Genomic DNA, 26298 nt, shown 5'->3' with positions numbered 1-26298 from the left:
CAAGTCTTGGTATATGTTCCGGACACCAAACTGCATAAAATAACACCATTTTAGAGGAGTTAATATGAGATAAAATAAGACTTTTCTGAAGCCTGTGGTTGCAGTGACTATCCACTCAAGATGTTGCAGGGCTAAATGCATGGTGGAAAAACTGCCACTGGAAAACAATCACCATGTCTCCCAGCTAAGGAAAGAGTAGGGAGAAAACAGAACCAAAGCAGTGGAGCAACAGCTCTACCACAGCAAGCGGGGTTGGCGGTATACCAAGCACGTTTCTTTGCCAGCAGTTAGTCTAGACCATGAGACTGGCTGGTGATGACTTAGTGGAAAGCATGAGGCTATGACTTTGGCTTCTTTAGTGGTGTTTTTGATTTTGGATACCTCAGGGCTAAAGTTCGCTTTCTTTCATTTTTGTTGCGGTCCTATTCCCTTTACATACACTAAATCGCGAAAAACAAAACAAAACAAAAAAAACTGCCAAACATCACAATTTCAACCTCAAACCCACATTAACACAGAAAGTAAAATCCAGCATTTGTCTGATTTACTTTTTTTTTTTTTTTTTGAGGCAGTCATATCAGTGAAAACAGGAAACAACACTGCACATGTCCGAGGTACTGCACAGTGAAAGTTTCCTTAAAGCATGCAAGCCTATGACTATCTGGAGAAATAGCGGCGACAAATCCTGTGAGGCCGTGTGGTACAGCAGGGCGGCTTTAGGTCACCAGAGAATGATCTGGCAAAAGAAAGGGCTTAGCACACAAGGACACTCTCTCACACACACACACACACACACACACTAACACTCCCAGGTGGGACACTCCAAGGATGGGAGGATGACTGCGTGAAGGAAAGTTTTGTACTTGAAGTGGCTGCTGGGTGCTCTCTGACACCCAGGGGACAGAGAGAAGGGAGAAGTCCATGGTGACGCGCTTTGTGCGCACAGAGAGCACGGTCTCCTCAGTGTCCATAAAGCAGCGTGGGACATTGACAGAGTGTCTCCTGACAAACTTCTCCATCAGCCATGGTCAGCCGTTCAGGTATGGTAAGGGAGTTAATGGTACACGTTAAAAAGGGGGGACTGTCTTTAGAACTTTTGTTTCTACAAGAGGACCTCTGCTATCTCTGAGGATCTTACATGTCACAAGTTTTTATATGATTTCTAATAAATGCTACTCGATCAGCTCAGGAGAAGGGAATAAAATCATGTCTGTACATCTAAAGAGGTACAGAAATTCAATCACAGCATTCCATGATGTACCTTGTCCAGCGAGTTGCCCTTGTCGTTGTTCCTCTCCAGCAGGCTGTTGGAAGAATCAGTGCTGATGAGTGAGCTGCGAGAGTCCGCATGGCGCACAGAGTTTATGTTGGGGGTTGATGATGTGTGAGGTGAGGCTGGAAGAAAAACAGGGAGGAGGTAGATTAGTATAACAGGACAAGAAAGTTAAATAGATTTCTCAGAACACGTTTCTTTGTTCCACTCACAGGTGCCGGAGATGGCTCCAAACAAATCTTTGTGCAAGCTGGTGTCCAGGAAGGTGCTGGACCTGGGAGGAGTCATCAAAGCGTTGCTGAAAAGTGAGTCTTCTCTTCCATTCTGAGGGGAAACAGTGCAGATGTTTAGTCCATTTAAGGGTACGTCTGAAATCTAAATGTCCTCATCAGAATGCTGAAGTGGAAAGGGGAAAAAAAAATCTCAGACTGGATAATTAAATGAACATTTCTGACTTTTACTGATTGAAGCAATTCAGACATTGTTTTATTGTTTGCAGAAAAACAAATGCAACTTTTAAATTAAGGTTCTGCAAGTGGTTCATCCACCACTACAGCAGTGTGTATGGCAGATATTTTAAAAATTAACCACTAGGTGGCTCTCTTACATTGTTGGAGTGGTTGATGGGGAACGGGGCAACTTCTTTGACATTCAGCCTGTTGACGTTCTCCTGGAGCAGACCAAACAAGGGCAAATACAACGTTGCCATCCTGGCCTGTTGGCTCTGAAAAACAAGTCGATTTCTTTACAGATTTCTCCAGATAACACACAGCCAAATCAGACGCTGAGATGCAGAGGACAGGAGAGAGGCTGAGACAGCAAGAGGTTCTTACTTTGGAGGAGTAGCGGTCGTCAAACGTGTGCTTTATCATCAGACTCTTCAGCACTTGGATGGAGATCTGACGGATCTCCCTGAACTCCTGCAGAGCTGCGCCGACCTCCCTGAGCAGCAGCCCGACCAGGAAGTGGTTCTTGCAAAAGTCATCTGTCAGCGAGTAATCCAGCTGGAGGTCTTAATGGAAGAAGAGATAAGACAAATGAAATCCCAGAGAGGACCGACAGAAAAAAGAGAGAGAGAACAACTTTCATTTTTTATCAATCAGACACATTGATATTTGATTTGTTTTCATTTGAAAAAAAGAATGAAAGCACAATGAGGATATGATTGATGTGATTATATTGATGCTTTAAAAAAATAAATCATTGTCTTGATCGACAAACCCCATCAAAATAAATATAAAAAGATTGCATACACAATCACCAACATCTACACAGAAAGCCAGCACCAGCTTCCAACAGAATAATCTGTCAGTTAAATAAATGATTCGGTCGAGTTATGCTCATTTAGCAGATGACGGGTAGCACACTCTTTTACCTACCTACTGGAGTTTCATTTGACTCCACTGTATCATATGGAGATAAAAAAGCTAATTGAGGAACACAATAAAGATACATACAAGGTAAGGCATATTTATGAAAAGGTGAAATTAAACTCTTGAAAGTCTTCTCACCTTGAAATCTCAGTATCCTTCCCTTTCCAAACGGCATGGGCAGGTTTAAAGGGACGTAGTGTTCGTGGTTACACACGACACGCAGGAACTCGAACCTGAACTCAAACAGAGTCTGCAAAAAACCGACAGTGTGGCAGATTTAAAAACAACACTGAAATGAGAAATGTCACATTTTTACAACCTTGCTGATGAAATGTTTTCTTTCAACATATTTTTCAGTGTACCTTTGGGTCCCCAGGCATGAAGCAGTTGATGTAGTTGTTGATCTGCTTGAATGCAAAGCCTCTGTCCATCAGGTTGAAGCAGCGCTGCAGAAGAATTTTGAAAAGCTTTGTGTCATGGTTTGTAGCAGGTAAATACATAATGAAGTATATGCATTTGAACACATAGTGCTCTTATAAACAGGAGAAATCAATCACCGTGGCTACTGACCTTGATAAAGACCGCCAGACTGTGGTTTGCGTTCCTGGCAGCGTCCAGGTTGTCTTTGAATTTCTGTGTGATGTGTGGCATCATCATGTTGACCAGAGTCTCCACAGTGTGATGGAAGGCTGCTGAGAAGCGCTGATTCCTGGACAGCTGTTGGGCAGATCACAGATGTTTATACAAGGATAAATACATGGCATAATATATTGAAGGTGGAAACACGACTATGGTTACTCTATATATTTCTAATGAAACACATGAAAAGAAAGATTTCCATATACAGCTCAGATTTAAGCCATATACCTTATCCATTAATGATAAACACAGACCAGTGAGCCTTTAGTAGGATAAACATGGCATTATCATGTTTTTTAAGTCAATCCAATCCATTTTCCTTTCATGGGATTTGTTGACAACTATAGAAAGAATGTGTCTCAAGTTGTGTTCAGAGTTTCCACACTGGTGTGACCCCCCTCCTGTGGTGGATTTACTCACCTCCACATTACACCAGTGGAGGTTAAACACAGGGTGGTGGTTGCTTATGGGGGAATGAACAAATGCATCAAATTAAAGTGAACAGCAGAGCGGGGCAGCCTGTGGATATTCAATACTTTGACTGTGGTGCTGTGGCTTTCCACAAGACACGGCATGTTGAGAGCTACAGTGAAGACGCTAAGCCGCAATAAAGCAGACAGTCGCAGACACTGCTGAGTCAAACACAAGTTGTGGCAGACTTACCTTCACTTTACTGCTCTCAATCAAGTACTGAGCCATGGACTTGACTAAAGCTTCGAAGAAATACCAGGAGTACTGCAGGGCAGACAAACAGCAATCAGAGAACAATTATAATCACATGCTCTGTAATCCTTTCAAAAAACTTACAAATATGTTACCTTGAGCAGCTTGTTACTCGTGAGAAAGTCAGTGGATGGCTTCAGGATAGCAGTCATGGCTTTAGCCAACTCCTCATGCACAGATCGGCTGCTGGATGACGTGTACGGCTCAGTCTTGAATACATACTGTAAGAGAAACAAGCAGAGAGACCTATGAGAATCCGTTGGCTGAAACCCAGATAAAGATCAGGACATGTTAATTTTACCTTCACGTATGATCTCAGGTAGTGCTCCAGCCCCTCCTCATGGCACTGGGCCACAATGTGAATCATGACTCTATGTGGAAACAAAGGAAAGAAAAGGCATGCGTGAGGAAAATATTTTGAAAGGAGCCAGAGCAGCTAAAGTAACAGTTCCACAGGGTTAGGGTACGCACATTGTTCACATTAAGCACTGTGTTAATTATTTATTATCCATCAGAAACTCTTATTTCCAAGATTTTGGATCAAAAACTCTTTATGCTTGAGAAAATAACAGAATGTCCCGGTAACTGTCAGCAAAATATTCACAATTAAAAAATGTTTCCAGCCCCCAGACCATCAGGCAACCATCATTTGTAATAACAGATTTCTAATTATTTCAACATGTGTAATCAATGGATATATTCATCACACAAGTGTTGGTTTGATATTAAAATGAGTTCTTTTTTTTCTGTCCAGATTTTAATGTTAAGCTGGATCGCCCTGGGAGTTACTTGCCTGGTGACGTTGACAGCCACATCCTCCTGGGTGGCACTCGTTAGCACCCTAAACAGCTGATTGAGGGTGGTGGGCAGGAACTTGATCATCACATGGCTCTCCATGGCATGCAGACTCTGATGGGAGAATCAATGTATAAAAAAACAGTCATGTTATCTTCCTTCAGCACTCAAAACAGAAAGCACTGAGGACGAATTAGTTATAGAGTGAGAAAAAACGACAACAGTAGAACACGAGTGAGTGAGCAACAGTGTGCTAATCACCCACACCTTATTAGACTGAAGGTACTGGTGCTTCATTGTCTGTGTACAGGAAACCAGCACATGCTCTATTAAGTCATTTGGCAAGCTGCCAACCAGCACAGCTAACCTGCTGTTTCACCCTCTGGTCATTGTTCATGTTCACCACAGTGTGTACATTAGAACCCAAGAGATGTATGGCTTTGCATGCCAATGTGAACCGTGGATAGCTTGAAGTGAGCGTGACTCTCTGCAGCAACATTGTGAGCATGAGCTACAGCGGGCTTAGACCGAAGAGGAAGATCTTTCCCTTTAGGTATTGAAAACAAATGTCAATCTATGCCAGCTTTATTCCCAACCCCTAAATGTGTGCACCCATATAGAGCATGCTGTACAGCATACCAACACTGAAACGTAAACTGTGTGTCAACATTATGGATTATGAATAAAGTTTTAAATAGCGTCTCAGCTAGCACTGCTAACACAAGCTGATTGATCATTTAATCTACAAGACAACTACTGACATTGGACTTAAGATGTAAGGCCTACATATTTTCTTATCATACATAAATATGCAGTTCCATATACAATCAATATCTGTACAAAGGTTACATGCTTCAAATTTACTGAAAACATTATCGAACAAAAGTACAGTATTAGTACTGCATTCTTTGTGTTAAGACTCATAGTTTTACCTTCAGGTATTTGACCAGTTCTCCTCCTGACGTTTGGGGTTCAGAAGCAACGTTTTGACAGTGATGAAAGAAATTGTGCAAATGTTGATCCTATGAGAAACACAAAGACGATTATTCCATAAAACTGAGCTGAAATTAAATGAAGGGACAAGTGTAGTTCACAAGAAAGAAAGAAAGAAAGAAAGAAAGAAAGAAAGAAAGAAAGAAAGAAAGAAAGAAAGAAATGATTAAGAAGTAAAAAATAAATAAATCATGAACTGACCTGAGTGTAGACTGTGGACACGAGGTGAGAGGACACCTTAAACAAAGGTTTTCCTCCATCCACCCATTTGACTTCAGGACTCGAATGCTGTAACACAAAGAAAAAAAGCAACAATTGGTCATTCAATAATTCAGTACACATCTGCAGTGTTCTCATGTATTTAGGTCAACAGATAGTCCATTGTTTGTACTTTTACATATTCCACTGTCGGACAGATTTTTCTCATACTTGTACATTGCCACCCCTAAAAGTCCAGTTAGACAATACACCTCACCTTGCTGGCACCCTCCTGGCAGCTGAGGTATCCAGCGGGCAGATTGGCAGCTACGGGGATCTGCATCTCGTTCATGATCACCCGTCCATCCTTCAGCAGGGGAAGCCAGGCGAATCCCACTGAGAGAGAAGAAGGAGGGACAAATATTCAGCCGAGATCCTGATTCATCAGACAGCAAATATATATTTTAAAAAAAGAATAAAAAAACTAACTTTGGTGTTTCATTGCGTTACCTTGAGTCTCAACTAGGTCTCTCTTTTTGGTACTGGCCTTGCTGTTGCTTTCACAGCTGACGTGATAAAAAGTGAAGAGCACATGGTGTTTTTCGTGGAGCTGAGTTGGCAGCTCAATCTTGAACTAAGAAAAATAAAAAGCCCATTTAGACGTTGAGTAATACCTTTCTTTTAAAGCTTATACCTTCTAATGGGACACACAGACTATTTTAGTGCAATTACCTCATCGTAAAATTCAGGGTTGTGCTGGTGATGTAATACTGCAGCAAAGGCATTTTTGGTAAACAGAGGTCCTCCAGGTCGACCATAGATGCACTGCAGAATTTAAGCAATAGTTAGCTCGTTTCCTGCTACACCAAGGAAGTTTTTTTAGGTGACTTGCAGGCACTTTTCAAAGGCATGTTTGAATTTACCTTCAGTGATACAGCCTCCTCATCGTCTGAGTCCTTGAACTCAATGCAGACAGCTATGTTTCGAGCCTGACGACAAACAGCATACGATAATTTGACCATGTTACTCACAATAGGGATACAAACGTCCATAATTCCTCCTCCAGATGTTAATTTTCTTGCAGAATTTAATGCTTTTTGATACCTTTGCAAAAGACTTTTGACTGTCGTACTTCAAGTGCTTGGGATAGACATAGAGGTGATTGTTGTAGATGGTGAAAGGCTGAGAACATTTGGCGATATACGGCACAAACTCCTCCACTTCAAAGAAGATGTTAGTCTTCTCATTGACATCAAACTGCTTCACAGGAATGTAGGATGAGGTAACACAATCTGCATACAGAAGCAGGAGGGAGGGAAACCAAATAAACAGCTTGCAGACAACGTGGCTGATCTGCTATGAGCAGGAGCAGCTTTCATCATTAATGCTGGCTGCTTGGAGCGAATTCAGAGGCCTTACTTGTCAAGTCTGGGGCTACATTGTCAATAATAACGTCGAGGTTTCCGAGGATTACGGGCAGCTTGGCCATCTTCTCTGGCCTGGGGAAAGGAAAATAAACTCAAGTTAAGTCTTTGCTATCATCTCCCAGTGTGAAAAGATGAATGGTATATATACACACAGCACATTCACAGATGTGAGCAAACATATTTTCAAAACGGCCTTTTCCAAATTATGACCTATAGGCCACATATTTCCCTCCCCCAAAACATCTGCAAGACTACTCAGACCATCTCCATCGGAGTGCTCACACAGTGGAAGCTTACTTTCTGAAATCAGCCAGCAGTTTGAGCATATCGTCGTTGGATAGCTTGTTGCTGTCTTGTCTGTACAGAGCTGAGAAACGAGCACTTTTGTCCAGCGTCCCTGAAGCATCTTTGAACAAGGGCCTGCGAGAAAGACACACTGAGTCAGGAATATTTCTCTTCCTCTGCATATACCTACGTGTTTCTTAAATTCAACAAGAATCTGGAAACTCAGAGCTCCACAAGCACATGATTTAAATAATAATAATAAAAATCGAATGGTCCAAATAGAAAACAAATATATTCAATACATGCGATCAATAGTTAAAACACATTTTGAGGTACATCAAGACATTACTACAAAAAAGGCGTACTGCATGAGCTTTCGCTTGATAAAAGACTTAAAAAAACATTCACTATCAAAATGATCAAACAAGTTTTAATGACCTTAAATGAGATAATGAATTAGGAAAACTGTTTTTCTGCACACACTGATCAGTCTGTGTTAATGAACTGTTCTGCAGTGACATGAAAAAGAATTGGAAAGCGTGTTATAGTATGGTATCATAGTGGTATGAATTATTTTTAAATGCCTTTAGAGATCTTTTTTTCTTCTTTTCAGGTTGAGCTGGGTATTTTGATGACTGATTTCTGTTTGTATTTAAATCACTATTGTGTCCTTACTACGAGACTGTATCGTGTAGTGCCTGTGTGAGTGTATATGGGCGAAAGGTTGAAGTACACCAACAAAGGGAGACATGCTTTTCTATAACAGAACACGCTGTTAAAACACCTTGTTTATGAAAGGAGATAAGGTACCTTGCAGCCCAGGCGAAAGGCATCCTGTACTGGCCTAACCGGCTGCATGCCCACTTGGCATTTTTCAGGACCTTCTGTGCCACCTGGTGGATAACAGGAACACACTGTGATTTGAGCTCCATCACTTTAGACACACAAGTTGTTTTAGCGCCGTGCAGCGCTGTAACAAATTCAGCATGCTGCCAGTCTCAACACAAAAAAACACAGAAAAGTCTTGATGAAATGCCCACACAGGCATAAAAAGGAACAGGTTTTCAGTGTTGTTGGCACATACACACACAAAAAGCATATTTTCACATGTTCTCTGAATCACATTACTGCCTACCACAGTCCCCTCAGAGTGCACAACCACATTTGTACAGCCAAAGTCAATGCTCCTGGAGAGACTGTGTGCAACTGGACAGCACTTAAAAACAAGGATGATTATCAGAGTATAATGTGGAATAATCTGAAGGAATCTGCTGAGTGAAGGGGAACGTGCTGCCTTGCTGTGAAGAGGGTGATGGAGAGGGCTCGTGGGTGGGTCAGTACCTTGGTGGAGTCAGAACTCTTCATGTATGCCTCGGCACAGTGGTTTATTCCACCCTGAAGGACCTTCTCTATTCTGGCCACCAAGAAGATATCTGGGTGGGGGCATGTTACCGAGAAGACTCCCTGTGGATACAATGATCAATGATGTATTAATGCATTAATACATTAGACTGCTGTTTAATGAACGTGTTTCTGAACGTGTATATCTGTTTTTTTGGTTTCTTACCAGTTTTGGATACTGCATGCATGCCTCTGGCACTCCGTGAACCAACCGCTGTCCCTCAGAGTGGACATCCCCTCCCCCGTTCATATGCTGACTGTTGTTTTTGGACACCATGCCCCTTACGGAGGGATGGTTTAAGTCCACATTAAAATCAGAGGAGATCTTTCGACCATTCTGAATGTCGAACAGTGACAGGGTGACATAGAATGGCTCTACCTGGAGAAGGGAAGAAATGTTGCAGCATTAGAGGACATGAGGCGGATGTTTCTTTTAACTTGTACTTCTTTCCCCAGTTTTGTTCACTTACACCACAGTGTAGCAAACTGGAATAACTAGAAGACAAACAACCATTACTTAAATTTAAAAAAAAAAAAAAAAATGCCAGCACAAAACAACATACAATCTTCTCCAAAATTATTTTTAAATGAATTAAAACAATTATTATTAACATGAACAATATTATAAAAAAACCTATGATTAATAGTAAAATTAATTTTAGCAAAATAAATATCATGTGACCAAATTATTTTAGCAGGTTACACAAATCTGATCACTCTAACATCAAGAAATAATAATAATGATAATGCATTAGACTTTTGTAGTGCTTTTCTATAAAAGACGCATAACGAAGAATTACAACAAAACAGAACAGTAATGATGTCAACATTTCCCCACTAAAAGCATTTTAGAATTACATTTTGAGACAGTTCGAGCTTTGACTTTGTGTTGGTACTAAAATAAGTTGTCATCTTGTGTGACGTCAGCATATCAGATTCCAGCCTGGAAAAGCTGAAGCTTACTTTATTTTCTGGAAGATTTTTTAACAGAAAATAATTGAATATTGAGTGGCATAATTATGTGAATTTATTTAATTCATCATTTGCTGATCAATGTTTTCATTTAACATTTCTGAAACGTAATTCACCACCCTGGACTATACCATTCTGTCTCTACTCTGTCCATGAATGTATGCGTGTGTGTGTGTGTGTGTGTGTGTGTGTGTGTGTGTGTGTGTGTGTGTGTGTGTGTGTGTGTGTGTGTGTGTTTGTCTGATCAGTGTCTGATAGTGTGCAGAGAGTCTTGACATGTTGACACTTTAATAGATTGTTGGGGGGTGACAGCAGGACATCAGAGTTCATTACACGGATTGTTCACCATTACTGGGCCTGAAGCTAGGTTGCTATGCAACAGGACTCATTCACAGGCTCAAATAATGAGGCGAGCCCATCCGGATGCTCTGACAAACCTACTCATCCGTTTTTCAAAATCCAGTTAATGATATTCCTGTTATTTTTGGGTCCATTGCAGGCAGAAAAAGATCATTCTTACATTTGTTGTTGGCCCTTCCTCGTTCTCGGCCACACAGCTTTGCAGATTGAATGACAGGTCGTTGCAGTTCACCAGAACACGTTTACCGAACTTCTCCTCAAACTGCTTTACATCCGGCTCGATTCCTGAGAAGTCGAGTTTCTAAAGACAGTTCAATGGAAGGTATTACATTTAATTAGGAGAGTTAGGTTGTATCTGATTACCGTATGGGAATAAGTGAGGTTTAATGTGCTTTACACTTCATCACCTGCGTGTCAGGGTCCAGAGTAAACAGCTTCAGTCTGGTCTCGTTCCTCAACCTCGATTCTATGTCTCTGGCGCTCTGAGGAGAAGGAAGGCAATTTCTTAATCCAAAACTTAAGAAGAATTGTCTGGAAAATTTCAAGTCTTTTCTTTATCATTACAATATGTTCCTTTTATTTGACCACCAAGAGACAACGTTAATGTTTTATAGGCTAATGGACATATAGGATCAGTGCTGGGAGGCAGGTGGTACCACCACAGCTTACAGTTACACGTCAAGCTTACTGAGTTAATTGTTCGCAGCAGTTTCCATGAACATATGGCTTTACTTTTGGGTAACACTCTCGCTACACTATAGCTTTTACAACAATTCAGAAAAACAACTTCTGCAACCTGTTGATAATCTGTCAGTTAATAATAATAAAAATAAACGTGTCTTTATCCTCCAAACTCTTGATAATACCTCTCATAACACAACTTAGGTATGTACAAACAATCAGCAGCTTTTCCCACTATTAGAAATCTTATGTTGAATCTTACTGTTATAATAATTACTGTCCTCATGTTTGTTGAAAATACTTAAAGTTTAGTTTGCACAGTGAAAAATACTTTAAGAAGTGCTTGTTCAGTACATGACAAAAATACAGTTTTCAGTGTGGGATCAGATCTGAGAAATAAGGCGTGTAACCAGAAAATGTTGAATGAAGATAGTAACCATATGTTTATGGCTGAAGAGGCCCTCCTTCTTACAACTTCAGAGAATTAAAATTCTCATCATGATGAACTGAGTGTTTGTTTGCAAGAATGACCTACCTGAAAGCTGTCCATACTGCTGCCAGAGGAACTGTCTGACTTTGCAAGATCATCATCTATAGGGAAATACAGAAGAACGTCACTGGATACAGGCCAACGATTGTTACGTATTAACAACCTCTCCCCGTGCCATGCAGTTCCTTAATCTCTTCCTGACATGTAAAAGTTTGATAAACAGGATGGACATTGAAAAACTGAAGGTTTTAAAAACTATATTTGAAGAAAGCTCAGAGATCTCTCATGCAGGGTGTGATTAATAGAAGCTATGGGGAGATTAGTGGAGTGTTTTTGTGCAGAGGCATTCAGCCTCTTTCCTGGATGGCTAAACCTCCTGTGAGACAGGAGGTGAGTATTAAAAGCCTGGGTGGTCTGGTATCACATCTCCACAGACTACACCACATTACTGCAGGAAGAAGTGAGCCACAAGTAGTGAGTGAAAGTTGGCATGAAGAAATGGTGACCAATAAATAATTAAAAAAATAATAATCCCAGAGTAAATAATCTGAGATTATGAGGTGATTTTCTAGACGGTTAGTTATTATTGTTAAACATTTGGAGCCATTAGTAGGGTTTTTAAAATCATAAGAGTAGCACCCTAATCATGTACATCTATTTGTACCAGTCTTAAATTAATCTTTCATTTTAACATATTTTGGTCATATAAAATATTTTCTGTCTTTGAAAAACCTGAATCATTTCTTAACAAGAGATATACTATTTTGATTAGTCGAAGATAATAAAAAAAAAAGATATCCGTTTTTTTGTTCTTGAGGCACCTGAATGATTCAGAAAGGCAAAAACAGACACGCACCATCATGAATGTCTCCGTTCCTCTTCTCCTGCATGGCGATCTCAAAGCTGCTGTGTAAGATTTTATTGAGTGTGTTGATCCAATCCTCCATCTCTGCCTCACTGTCTGCAGAAAGCAGGTAGGTGCTCTTATCCTGCATCTTCAGCTCAAAAGCAAACCTGCGAACTTTGTTGTTCTGCAGCAGCAACAAGGAGAGACGAGGTTGTAGAAAACGAGAAAAGAGGGAGAAAAAGCACAAGTTACATTTTACAAAGTTACAAAACAAAGATTTTGGAACACTGATCAACGAGTTTAGCTTTACAAATTTAAAATGTAAAAATTTAAGCTAACATCTAACCACTGACAGATTATAAAAGAAAGTGAGGTCTAACTTTTGTGATCTTAATTCATGGTTTCTAATTCTGCCTTCAACTTCAGGTCCTTTCCATTTCACTGTTATGTATAGTTGACAGCTCTAAATATGACACAATACAGCTGCAGAATTCCACAAAATTTGCGTCACTGTTTTGGAGATTCAATTTACGTGACAAAGCAAATGGACAATGTGAGTATTTCCATCTGTTTAACAAAGCCTCCAGATCTGCCAGGAATGACGCAGAGACTTAACGTGGTACAGAGCTCAACAGAACAAGAGCCAAAGTATATTGGCTAAAAAAAAAAGAAAAAAAAAAGCCAATGAAAAGTGATGTCACTGTCCCATTATAGCTTCTTTAAGAGCCCTTACAGAACCTAAAACGACTTATTCAGTTTGTGTTTGTGTCTGTATCGTGCAGCAAATCTCCTGATTCTAACATCTAAGTGTCCATGCAGTATTTATTTAGTGGGATAGAGAAGTTCTCTTTATTTTCAATAGCCACTAGATTGTTATGCTGTGGTTATCTCTGAGGCTTGCATGTCATGTTGTAACAGCCGAGTGGGAGTGACTGGGAGGCCGACTTATTTATCTCTAGACTGGCTGAAAAAACATGGTAACAAAACTGGAGTCTTGATAAACAAACTTAATCATCTGACAGGTGGGAGGACCGGAGTCAACTTTCTTGATGACACAACCGCATACATCCTGAGGGAAAGGAGGGTACAACATTGTTGTAGTACCCAAGACCAACCCTAGCAACCCAGTGACTTGGACTCAAGAGATGATTGCATTCAGACTCGAGCTTTTATTGTAAGATACCAGTTTCTTGTTTTTGTCAGTTTTTTTTTCTTTTGGTGGGTGAATAGGTTATAATTTATTCAGTTTACAGCAAGGCCTGGCACTTGTTTTCACCTGCATGTGGGTTCATAAGCCGTCTTCTTCAGCAACAGTTTCTGCCAGGATGCTTAACAAATGGTGCATTTTGATTTCAAAGCTTTATCTGTCTAATCTGTACTCAGAGAAGTGAGACATTACAGTTTTGCTGTTATTAATGTTACTGTTAGCTAGCTGCTATTTAACCAATGCTACCTTCTAACCATATGGACTCTGACTCAGGCACTGAGGACTCAAAATCATTTTAACATTCTTAGAGTTGGAATTCTTACAGCAAAGAATAAGAAGAAAAAGAGAAAAAAATCTCAGCAATTATCAGGTTACTTGCAAGGACTCCTGTTCACCTCATTAATATGTAGTGAAAGCTGTGTGTGTTTGAACATATGTTGGCATTTTGAGAAAGCACAAGAGGGACTCAGGCTCAGTATGATGTCACTCTAAATACAATTACAGCTGCACAGTTAAGCATCTGCACATCCACTCATACAGCTGTTTCTGCACAGAAGACTCAGAAGAGCAGAAGACTCCTCAGCTATCAGCTAAGGTTTACAAAGAGCTGTGAATTAATGTCGAGCCAATTAGTAGTAGTTAAAGTACAATCAAAGTGCAGACTCTGTATCATAATTAGCATATAACCAACTAACTCACTACATATTCTGAATCTTCTCCTCTCTTTAATAACCAAACATATGAACAGTGTAAAGCACTGAGCAATGGGACAGCTAAAGTCTGTCAGATATTTTATTCAGTGTAAAGATTGATGAAACAGTTGACAGGGCTGCGTCCAAATAAGTTCATTAACATCTTTATGCAACCCATAACCAGCAAAAAGGACCCGTATAAAACAATAAAATAAATAAATAAAATACAATACATTGAAATTACAGTATGCAATACACAACACAGAGTCCAACATTGTTGTTGTGATATTTGATGCGACTGGTAATCAGAGATCAGACTGTATAGTAATCCACTATCACCTGCTCCCATTTGAATTTTGAACACTTTTTGTAAAGGTCTAAAATAATAAAGTAGGTCTATATATATATATAATATATGTGTGTGTGTGTGTGTAATATATGTGCATATGTGCAATATATGTGCAACCCTATGAAATATTACTGATGTATTTTAAATGAGGCCAAAAGTTAAACTCCAGATGACATACATTGATTCTGTAGCATTGACAATTGAGTTTCTTGCCAGACTAAACCAAAAGGTCCATTCTTACCTCACATGTCCCACCATAGAGGAATGCAGCAGAGTGAAGGGTAGAGGTTTAAAAAAGTAGGTGTGTTGTTTTGAGGAACTCTCGGGATGCTAAGAAAATCATAGCCTGCACTGAAAGAAGGCCCCATAACTCTGAAACCCTTGAAATAGCCAATGGTTCCCTCTCCTCCTGCTACATTTCAGGCTGATGATTCAGCCCCTCCATGTGATCATACAGATATACTGCCCACTCACAAATAAATGTCTGATTAACGAAAAATCGTTCAAATCTGCTTCTCCATCCATTAAGATGTCAGTAAATAATGCAAGAGGAAGTGTTGGCCTACATTTAAATGTTTGCAGGTGGCATTGATTGGGAGGCTGATGGAGAGTGCACAGAAGTGAGCGCTCAGCATTCACCTTGTTTGAGCGGCTCAGAGTCAGCAACAAAAGGAAACCCGAGGGACGAGAAAGCTCAGGTTTCATGGAAATAGGCAGAGGAAGGCTTTTTCAGCAGCAGAACACCACTGATAAAGAAATCTGTGTTGAAAGTTTGCCTGAAAAGCCCAGCTTGAACCATGCATGTGGAAAAAAAGGCCAAGGAGAAATAATTGAGTAAAGGAAATTGCTAAATTGACAACTCATAATCCTTGTAGGATTTTACAATAGATAAAGGGTGAAGGGTAATTTCTAACTGAACCATCCCCGTTGATATTTTAGTTTATATTTTAGCTTACCTGAACCACACCCATGCATGAGTCCAAGAAAATGGTTCCTTTGGGCTCTTTGGAGATCTTCTCGTCCTTGTAGAAGTTTAAGTTATAAGAGCCATCTCCGAGCTGGGTCAGATGGAAATACCTCCTCTTGAACGACTGCAGCAAAAAGACGACAGACACTCACTTCAGTCACTGGAACACAAAGCCTAAATTGCTTTTTAACTAAAGACTTCAAGGTGTCTACACATGCTGCCTTTTACAATAACTGAAACACTACTAAGTACTACAGGGCATACTTCAAGGCAACAACTTAAATATGGTACAAAATTAAACATGAACATAAGTAGCCAACATGAAGTACAAAGAATACACAACAGCGTCTTGTAAAGTCATGTGGTTAGGGTTGCAAACAGTAAATATTTTAATCAGATTAATCTGTCAGCCAAAGGTAGCATCTTCAACTTAATGTAATTGTCTAGCTTGGAAAAAGTTATCGTTTGTTTTTATTTGAGATTACATAAAAGTATAAATCCTAACATTTAAACAACTAAAACCAGTAAATGTTGGACATGTTCACCTAAAAAAAAGTCCCTCAAACAACAAATCCATCAAAAAAGTTTGCTATATTCCTTCAATTTCCATTGCCACTGTCTTACCCTCATGGTGACACTGATGGCACTGTTCATGTTTCCTTTGTACAGCCAGCCATGTTTTGAAATCCCTCCTTTCTGGGATCCTAAGGAGGCCGCGTCCTGCAGGAAGAAAAGATTAAAGATCAGAGAAGTGTGCACTCACTGCATGGGAAATAAATACAAGGAAGTCACAGAAAATGTATCAATACAGTTACATTTCAAACGTTTTTCACGTTTTACCAAGTTTCAAAACGTAGAACACCGTAGAATCAACTCTATAAATAATAGGAATATTCTGCTTTAAGACGATTCAACGTTCCTTCACTGTATATTTTTTCAGTGGATCCTTCTTTCAACAGTGATTTGAAACACACCCATCCTCACTGTGCAGATAGTCTTTGATGTTGTGCTTTGAGACGACGTGATGTACGTCTGTCTCCGTCCACACACGCAGGCAGAAGAACATTAAACAAACTATGACTGTCAAACTAAATAAATGTCTGTATTTTCACAGCAGATCCATGACACACGGACCCGATCATCTCATACGTCATGTATTATACTGTGAGATCATAGGCTTTTTAACCCTTTATCGGGCAAGTGACTATTTTTGGTAATTTTGGTAGACATTACATATGGCCACCCTTCTGCACTTCAGAAAGGTCGAGAAGCATAAGATCCTCGTCCTCACTCAGCCAATCAAAAACCCTATGTCACTGATCCTGCCATTGTGACATTTGAACCAAATATGGTAACTTCATCAATGTTTCTTTTTCTAAATGAAATTTAGAAAGTTCTGTTATGTCCCTCAATAACACTCTGAAGTTGCATTTTTGAATTTCAAAGTACTTCAATGAGTGCCCTATAAAGGGTTAAAAAGCAAAACATAAAGCTAGCATGATCCAGCAGCTAGCACGATCTGGTAAAATAAACCTATTAGTGAAGTAATGAAGGAAGGAGACAAGGGGACAAAGTGTAGTGCCCTGTCCTGGTTTGGATCAGAAGTGTCACTTGCATTTAACACTCCCCAACTTTGAAAGACTACAGAGAGGAACCGAATCCCATTCTCACAAAGAGAAGACTAAATGGCCTTTCAAGATGTTTTCATAATGATCCAGCACCATTTCTTCTTCTTCTTCTTCTTCTTCTTCTTCTTCTTCTTCTTCTTCTTCTTCTTCTTCTTCTTCTTCTCTCAGACTAATAAAGCAAGAAGGGGATTTTTTACGTGCTGGCAGGAATTGTAATTTTTTTGGAGGTGCTTTGTGGAGTGATGTGAAAAGCATCTGGTAAGGTGCCTTTTTCTCCTGGTCACAGTCTAGACAGCATTCAACAGTGGGTTCGCTCCCTCTCTGAATGTACATTTTCTCAAAAAAACAAAAACAATCTGCAAATCATCAAGTAAATTGTAGCAAAAGAAAAGATGGACCAAATGATGTGGAAAAAAGGGTTCAAAACACACAATTATTAAAAACAAAACATTAATCATCCTGGGGTTTTAGAGGAAGAGTTCAAATCCTTTGCTTTCAACTGTGGAGCATCCTCCCAGTTTTAAAAAAAAATCTCCAAGGCAAGAGTTGGAAAAAGCAGGATCTGAACAATTTGAAACAGCTTTTGTTGATCACAAACAGACAGACACTAATGTCTTTTCAGCTAAAGCTGGAGGGCATGTTTTTCACCTATAGGGGGCGCAGTTTGAAGCATCATCAGGGAAAAAAGGTCAGGATCGTCTTCATTTATGTCACCAGGCAGCTTCAACTTATCCAGAGTAAGATAACATTTCAGCCACAGCTTTGTATCATCCAACCTGAGTGTGTGTCAACTGACTTAAAAGCCTCTTTGTTGTGCACTCCTAATGCACAAGCCATTCCAAAAACAACAAACACTCACTTTGCCTGTGCAAAAATAAAAACACACACACCCACTCTGTCACACATGATTTATGATAGGATGTTTAAAAGGTTATTTTGGGACACGGTGTGCCAGACTGTAAAGTCTTTAAATCTAATTACACATCATTCTTTCTGTTAAATTCTGCTATTACACACAGAATGCTTTAATATCTTTAACAGCTTTAATGAAAACTGGAAGAGCGGAACTAATGATTAAAATTAGACTCATTCAGTTGTACGCAGTCTTTTAATGCTTGAGATGTAATACTGGGTAATAATATGATTGATTTGAAATGAGGAGAACATACAGTTTATATTTACTATTTTACTATTCTCATAGCATTCCAAGTCCACAAATTGAAATAAAAAAGAAAAAGTAGTTGGACATAGAGTAGACTCACCTCATCTTTGTCAAAATCTTCATCCACTTCAAATACATGGACGGCCAGTTTATCAGGCCGGGACACTTTGCTGTAACACATTAAATTCACATTAAAATATGTCTATCTATTCAGAATACGGGGTGGTAACCACTATCATTATTATCTTCATTTAAGAAATAGAAAGCATGAAGGGATTACTGTATTTGGCTACAATTGACAGTAGTTAGCACTTTATTTCAAGTCACCATGAAATCAAAAAGAAAATATCTTTCTGGTTTTAATCCAACGTTCATGCGTTAAATGTTCATTGATCTGTTAAATACATATGTAATAAAGCATTATTGGAGTATGTTTACATATAAATAACTGAATTTTCTCTTGGTGCAAACCTTTCAAATGTCTGATCACACATCCTGCAATTTGGGACGTTGAAAAAATGTTCGACCAATTAAAAACATCTTTGTTGGAGCTAATGATCAAATCGGATATATATGTTTATTTTGAGATAAGTTCAACTCCATTTCAAAATACTTCTTTGGAAGTATGTCTCGACGATGCAGTAAGAAACTCTCGAAGCCTTGTTTCATGGAGACTTTAGGTATTTGTTTAACTTTACCACCTACATTTGAACACAAATACTCCTAAGTTAGTCTGGCGTGAGGTTCTCTCAGCTTTGTACAGAGCAGCTGCTAGAAATGTGTTTCAGAAGGCTAATTTTGTACCTGTGAAGTAGTTTTATTAGCATATGAAGTTCAAAGAGGATGGAACTAGCTTGAAATGTCATAAAAATAGTGTCATTAAAAAATAAAAATAAAAATAAAAACTTGTCATGTAGCCAGCTGTCTTGAGGGAGTCTGAAAAAACACAGCATCAATGCAAATGCAAATTCAGCTTCCAGGAATGTTGAGTGTTTCGGGGCAGCACTTAAGTGTAAAGGTGTATACTGCCTGCTGGAAAAAGAACATGTACCAAAGTTAAGAATCACTTCAATGAGAATAGTGAGTGGTTTTTGACAGTACGTCCACGTCACAGTGTATTGTTTTAACTTCCCTAGTTTCAGTAAAGCGACAGGACATTTGGCAGCAGCGACGGTCAAGGTCAATGTCAACTCATTTTCTAGCAGACTAGCAATTAAACAGAAATTCTTCAGGGAAGAGGCTGGAGCTTGATGACACAATCTGCAAACAATGAGGGTGGTTTCCACACTAGCTGCAGTTGGGAATTCTGTAGAACAGAGTCAAAAGGAAACACGCTTTTGTTTTGGGGAAATAAGGATAATTTGCACTCTGCGTTTCCTTGTCATTGAGTCAAAACAACATTCTGTCAAAGAACAGACAAAAAGGTGATAGTTTGTCGAACAGACATGAAAACACAACAAAAATGTGTTTGAGAGTTCTTTAATTTAAATCCTCTGGTTTGTGATGTGCAGTCACTGTTGTAATATCTGTTCTTACTTGCCCCATCATAAGAATGTGTTGGCACAGCAGCACATTACCTCTGAATAACCGTGTTGAGGTTTTTAACCACACACTTACTTTGGAAGCTGTCGAAAGTCTCCGGAATAGTCCTCGTACTTGTAGTTGACGACATGCCAGTCAGACTTGTACGTCTTAATGCACTGAAGAGAACATCAACAAAAACAGCTATTCAGTTTTCAGTACAGCACTTTAATACACAGTTAACATGCTAATACACAATATGCACTCTGCATTTGAAGCTGTTATAAGAACTGCTGAAAGGTTTTTTTTTTTTTTTTGAGAAGATGAATCAAAATCACAATAACAAATAGACAGTAAATTTGGGAATCAGAGAGTGAGGGATGACACGCAGCAAATGGCCGCGGCCCAGTTCAACTTGTGGCCACTGTAATAAGGACGAGAGCCTCCAAAGAGTGAGGTCATCCTTCTATCTTTAGTTCAATGACAAACTTCACAGCAATATGGCTACTAAAATGAGTAGAGTAAGTTAGTAAGTGTAGCAACTGGCCAGGCAAAATGGTTTACTTGGAGCATCTCTGTTTTCCTGTGTTAATGAACAGTGATGCATTCTAGCCAGAGGGCGAGGGTTTAGACTTTAATCTAACAATTTGGTGTGTTAAGGTGGTCGTGGCTAATGTAGCATCAAGCTCAGATCAATAGTGATGAAAAAAAATCAGTTAACTTACTCCTTTCTAACGCCACATATCAAACCAACACTGAAAAGGCCTTTGAGTGTTGTCACAGTAGAGAGAAAGTTGAGTGAAAAAGAAACTTATCCACATGGACACTTCGGAGAAATGAAGTACTGAATTATCCTGATGAATAATACATAACGGTACAGTTGTTTTTTTATGAGTCCCCACACAATTGTTGCTTTGAGCATCAGTTCAAGCCCCCATGCAGTCAATTCCTTGGGAAAAAAAGGGAGTGCATGGTGAGGGTTCACACTCCACCTCAGTCCAACCACCCACCAGTACAAACTGGGAGGGAGTGTTTCTGTATCGCCCTTTGCTTGGAAACGAGACATCTGTTCATTGTTAGAACCAGTGCACTGGTATCTGAACTGCAGAGATACGTGCCGTTTACGAGAAATTCTCCGACAAGGAGAAGAGATGCAACCTGAGCGGGAGAGTGATCGGAAACAGAGAGGCTCCTGCCGCGCTCGTCCGCACAGCTGTCCTGATGATGTCACACAACACTTGACTGGGAGTTTTCATGTCTTTATGACTTCTGACAAGGCTCTCTGAATGCTGAGCTTTTGACCTGGAAGGTGAACTGTCTGCAGCCAGTTGGTGTCAGGCTTCAAAAGACAGTAAGTGTAGTGTGCAGGGCCGGATGAGGACAGCTGGAGGAAAATACATTTCCCAGCTTGTTGCCATAATTCATAATTTCATCAGAACTAACTTGTTCTGACTTTTCGTATTTTACTGCAGCCAAAACCAATTAAAGGTAACCCCGACCTTAAAGTTTCAAGAAAGACTAATCAAGACTCAGTTCAATATAAACCAACACTATCAGAAAATAACCAGAAGTCTGATAAACTTGGGGAGAGAAAAACATGATTTCTCTTTATCATTCCTTCTTCCCTTGGTATAAATAGAACGGAGGACATTTGGTCCGGCTGCCTCCAGTAATTTTCTGTAATGAGCACAGATACCATTGATGCAGCAGCTTCTAGGAGGTACTTAATGTAAGATAAATGTTACAATTAGCTTAATACATAGAATAAAGAGGTTTTCTAATCTTCCATGATGGGCTGTATACTTTGCTGCCAATATTAGGTCACAAATTGGGTAATGGGTCAAATTAGTGCCACCACTCTGTAACGATACGTCTGTGTGGTTTATGTGCAGGTGACTTACCTCCCTAACGTATCCCTAACCTTATGAAACGTTGCACTAACAGACATTCATTTCTTTAACATTTAATAAACTGTCAAAATGTGTGTTTTCAGCTTTAGGGCTTTAACAAATAGATTTAGATCTTTTGCTGAATGTTTTGAAAATGAGCTTATATCCTTCTTTCTTTTAATTGAGTTGTGTTCGACTGGTCCAAATGTTTTTTCTCAAAAGATTATAGTGATTAGACCTTCAGCTGTTACCTTTAGTGTCTTAGGGCTGTTAGGGATTTTATATTCTTAGGTTAGTCCACAAAAATGTCCTTTCATTTCATCGTAACGTAAAAAAAATGCTTTTTATTCTTTGGAATGTTTTACGGAGCAAAGTTTTCAAATCATTGTTCAAGCAGGAAAACAACAGATGTTATTACACATGTAATATAAACCTATATAAAAGAAACAGAAAAGAGCTGTGTGTTGCTCAAAGTAAGAAACTGACTGAGAACATTTGTATTCAGGGGCCTGAAGTCAGCTTACCTCCTGGACAAACAGACTCTGGGCCTCCCTCTCTGCATTGTCAGGCACTGTAGGGTGGAGCGTTCTCCCCTGCCGCCTCAAAGTAGAAATCTGAAAGCAAAACAATAATGAAGTTAAAAAGAGAAACAGAACAAACATGAAACATTGTAAAAGTGAAAACGAAATCAAATGCTGAAAGACATTGCTCACACGGGAAAACCTCAACACAGTTTTTACAGTTTGTGGTCTCAGCTGGAAACAGTTGCTCTTTGGTGTTCTTTTAAATATTTGTCTATGTTTGCGAGAGGATTGATGTCTTTCTGAGGGTTCAAAGGGGCAGTAAGTGAAGAAGGCAGAATGCTTGTTAATGTCCAGCTCCAGGAGCCACAGACACACCCTGAGTCTGGCTCTCTGCCACTGTTGTGTAGGCGCTCCTCTAATGCTTCATTCAGACCTTCCAATAATGAGCACCAGATCAACACTGTACTGTAGCCAAGCAGAATATCCACAGCAGAACTAAAATCAAAGCTCTAATAAGTGCTAGGTGATATGACGGATAAAAAATGTCATACTAGTTGATATAGATAATTATCACGATAAATACCAAATCATTATTTCTTTGGAATTCAAAGGCAGATTTTTGCTCCTGAGTGAAAGTTGAAGATGGTTAAATGTGGTTAAATTATTCTTAATTGTGAGACTATGACAAACTATACTTCAACAGAGGAACATTTGACAATCATCAGCACAGTGCACAGCGCTGGAACACACTGATTTTACAGTTTGGGCAGAGACACTAACAATTGGTGCTTACTGAGGGTCCACACGAAAACCTGTTTGGGACATTTGGTCATTTTTCGCTCTTTGTGTGTTTCAACCTGTGACAGTATTTCAAAAGGTGGAACGGTTTGAGGTGTTGCCCTTTATAGCCTCACATATCTTCGAGTGTAATCATAGGTTTAAATCTAATTTATTATATTTTTATTAAGGAAAATTACACTGTTACAATCAGTTATATTGTGATAATTATTGTTATTAATTTATCACCCAGGCCTAACGCTAATGTCAAAGTAAAAGCTTTGACATTAGCCAGACAAAGTGTCCACACAGCTATGCGAGCTGATCTGTAAGATGGTACTCTGAAACAGACATGCAAGCACCCTCAAAATGACAACAGTAGCGTGCTAGAGCTCCCCTCAGGGGCACAGTTGATCATGTTTATCATCGCTGAGCTCTGAATACAGATGTACAGATGTGCCAGTGGTTGATGGGGATGTCGTTTGATGTGCAGTTATACGTCTTAAACCAAAGAACAAATAGATTTACACCTGATAATGGCCCTCCATGAAATATGGGAGTGTAATACAAAGACAGTCGGACAGAGATGAGAGATTCAAAAAAAGTGTAACGTAAAGCAAACAATTACTGTGTTGTTAAAGTCATGGGCAAAGGGGTTAACTGTTGATTACATCGTCATGTCGCGTGTTAGGCTGGAGGGTTGTATTGAAAGTGGAAAGCCTTCTGAGTGGTTCCTCATAGAAAAGTTATGTTAAAAAGTACATTACGCATATCTTTCTCATTCACCTGTGTTTAGAATATCTTGGTAACTCTCTTTGATAATGAATCATTTCGAGATCATGCATTTAAGACTTGTTGAAAAAAACAAACAAACAACAAAAAAAACCTGACAAAACTCTCCAAAATTAAGACACGAGGAAGATGTTTTGGTGCTGCCAAACTCCCAGAAACATGATTATGAGGTTATAAAAGAATAATTGGCAAAAAACCCCAAACAATGTTCACTAAGATAGTAGACTATTTTACACTCCTGTGGATAACCACTGGGTCCGTTTGATCTTTGTAAAAGATGAAGCGCTATTTAAACTTGCCATGAGTATAACCCTGCTACGTGCAACAACGTGATCACTCTGATGTCTTGTCAGGAGGATTAGTTGTGATGTTTAAAAATAAAAAGCTTCTGGCCACACATAATCCCCGGGAGCAAGAGCGATATAAATATTGTTCAGCTGACTGAGTTGAATGAAAACAAGTGAATGCTCGCTTTGAGCAGGTCAAATGATTTTCAGCTCCAAGTGTAAAGAACGCTCGTTTTTTATGTGATAGAGGAAGACAGAGGCGTGATTGTCTTTTCCAAAGACATTTCATAGATGTGAAAAATGTTTTGAGTTGACATTTGTTCCAGGTCATTAGTTTACAGTTCCATTGAGTGTGCATAGGGTCATATTTAAATGATCACCACAAAGAGGAAGCATTTTCTGGAGAAAAATAACATTAGTCAAGTTTTAATTTTATCAGACAAATATTCTATGGCATTCATATTTCCATAATATCCCAATGATCCCTTGAAAACAAGTTGATTACCTTTTTTTTCAAATGTCACTCTTAGGATTATTCAAATAAAGCCTTTCCCATAAATTAGAAGATACTGTTGTAAAAAGCTGCAATCTCGTTTTTCCACATCAAAATGATACTACAATGTGACACACTTTCCAGTTTCTCATCACTCTTCCTCTGTGCAATTCCGAAATTTAACCGAGCTTCAGCCGTGTAAACTACAAATTCCACGGTGAGCTCACATTTGTTAACCTAAAGTTCCACTTCCTTTCTGCTAGCCAGGTTTCCTGCAGGCATGATGAGAATCTTTGCACTCCAAGCAGCAGAAACAAACAGGCATAGAGGTGAGAGGGAGCCGGGAAGAGGGAAGAGGGATACAGGAAACATTTCATTGGGCTTCGAGTCGCCAGGGAGAACCTCAATTTTCTTTGGTAAAATAAATCCTTATTTAGCAATAGATATCGAAGAACTCTGCACATCTCCATCAATATTATGCTTGGATAATGATGCCTTTTTTCCTCAACTTAAGCATAACAAGGTGAGCCACATCCTTGCATGCCTGACACTTTTGTTCATCAAAAGGGGGGGAAAAAAGGACATAATCCTGTAAATGCAGGATTATGCATGTGGATGAGTGTCTTTCTGAACAAATTCAGCATTTACAACAGTTTGAAAAAGCGTTTGCTAAAAACGACAGTACCAAGATGTATTATCAAAAGGTTCAGTCCTTTAAAAAAAAAAAAAAAAACACAAATCAACAGCAGCCCTTCAAGCAGCTCTATATACCTGAGCAGTGCATTGTGCCATCTTAGTTCAGCAGCTGAGACTGATGGATGGATACACTTCTAGTTTTTCAGGTATTTGTAAAAATCAAAAATATTAAATACATCCTGCGGTACGAGAGTCAAGTTTGAAAGGATCAGCTGGGTTGGTAGAATTCAGCCCCTGGGAAACATGCTCGGAAAAAATGTATGGCAGTCTTTCTTACAGATATTCCCCCTTACAGACCAAGGTGGTACACCATGGGCAAAAGGACGCAACAACAGTAATGCTACAATTATTTTCTTTATATTTTTATTATCAGCTTTTAGAAATATACGTTCTCAGTTAAAAAATAGATATTTTGTCATAGAGCCATAAACATGTTGGCAGATGTCGAGATGCAAACTAAAACTTTGGTGTTGATGTTTTGCTGGCATTTTTTTTGACAAAGCATTGAAAGCGGTTGATGTAACAGAAAAACAATATTTTGACAAACCATACTGTTTATCCTAAACATTTTTTTCAGGGGACCTACATTGCACCCTAAGCCAACAGATTCAGGATCAAAAGCAGATGGAAACTACATAAACGCTGGCTTCAAATTGACCAGCACTAGCGCCAATGCATGACTTCTAAATTGCCAGTTGGGAATAAGATAAAATAGCCACCTGGTTGTTGTTTCTATTACTGAAGACCAGCTAAAATCCTTTATATAAAAATAACAACACACACAGAGGAGCTCCTTCTCCCTGTTTTTGGCCTTGATTCTCCCCCAACCAGCACTGTGCACTTAGCCCTGTCTCTGT

At 39.3% G+C, this 26298-nt stretch overlaps 1 protein-coding gene across 3 annotated transcripts in view; it reads right to left on the bottom strand.

Annotated features, from left to right (window-relative positions):
- The window catches only part of LOC306832301 (dedicator of cytokinesis protein 9), a 73186-nt gene that overhangs the window by 10988 nt on the left and 35900 nt on the right, over window positions 1-26298 (bottom strand). For all 3 annotated transcript variants that reach the window (XM_079356868.1, XM_079356867.1, XM_079356869.1), the window contains exons 3-34: window positions 22397-22486; window positions 20080-20162; window positions 18563-18632; window positions 16297-16392; window positions 15662-15796; window positions 12467-12641; window positions 11656-11711; window positions 10847-10921; window positions 10600-10740; window positions 9274-9486; window positions 9048-9170; window positions 8517-8599; window positions 7719-7841; window positions 7414-7493; window positions 7099-7286; window positions 6918-6983; window positions 6727-6819; window positions 6505-6628; window positions 6272-6390; window positions 5998-6084; window positions 5736-5825; window positions 4802-4917; window positions 4310-4379; window positions 4104-4229; window positions 3949-4020; window positions 3217-3363; window positions 3009-3092; window positions 2785-2896; window positions 2107-2285; window positions 1881-1997; window positions 1486-1597; window positions 1262-1395 (exon numbers count right to left, since the gene is read on the bottom strand). In XM_079356868.1, the coding sequence (XP_079212994.1) occupies window positions 1262-1395; window positions 1486-1597; window positions 1881-1997; window positions 2107-2285; window positions 2785-2896; window positions 3009-3092; window positions 3217-3363; window positions 3949-4020; window positions 4104-4229; window positions 4310-4379; window positions 4802-4917; window positions 5736-5825; window positions 5998-6084; window positions 6272-6390; window positions 6505-6628; window positions 6727-6819; window positions 6918-6983; window positions 7099-7286; window positions 7414-7493; window positions 7719-7841; window positions 8517-8599; window positions 9048-9170; window positions 9274-9486; window positions 10600-10740; window positions 10847-10921; window positions 11656-11711; window positions 12467-12641; window positions 15662-15796; window positions 16297-16392; window positions 18563-18632; window positions 20080-20162; window positions 22397-22486 (3579 nt within the window). The remainder of the gene's footprint in view (window positions 1-1261; window positions 1396-1485; window positions 1598-1880; window positions 1998-2106; window positions 2286-2784; window positions 2897-3008; window positions 3093-3216; window positions 3364-3948; window positions 4021-4103; window positions 4230-4309; window positions 4380-4801; window positions 4918-5735; window positions 5826-5997; window positions 6085-6271; window positions 6391-6504; window positions 6629-6726; window positions 6820-6917; window positions 6984-7098; window positions 7287-7413; window positions 7494-7718; window positions 7842-8516; window positions 8600-9047; window positions 9171-9273; window positions 9487-10599; window positions 10741-10846; window positions 10922-11655; window positions 11712-12466; window positions 12642-15661; window positions 15797-16296; window positions 16393-18562; window positions 18633-20079; window positions 20163-22396; window positions 22487-26298) is intronic.

This window comes from Symphodus melops, assembly GCF_947650265.1.
Source record: "Symphodus melops genome assembly, chromosome: 12".
In the NCBI taxonomy this organism is placed as follows: domain Eukaryota; kingdom Metazoa; phylum Chordata; class Actinopteri; order Labriformes; family Labridae; genus Symphodus; species Symphodus melops.
This window is presented reverse-complemented; position numbering and strand designations above follow the sequence as displayed.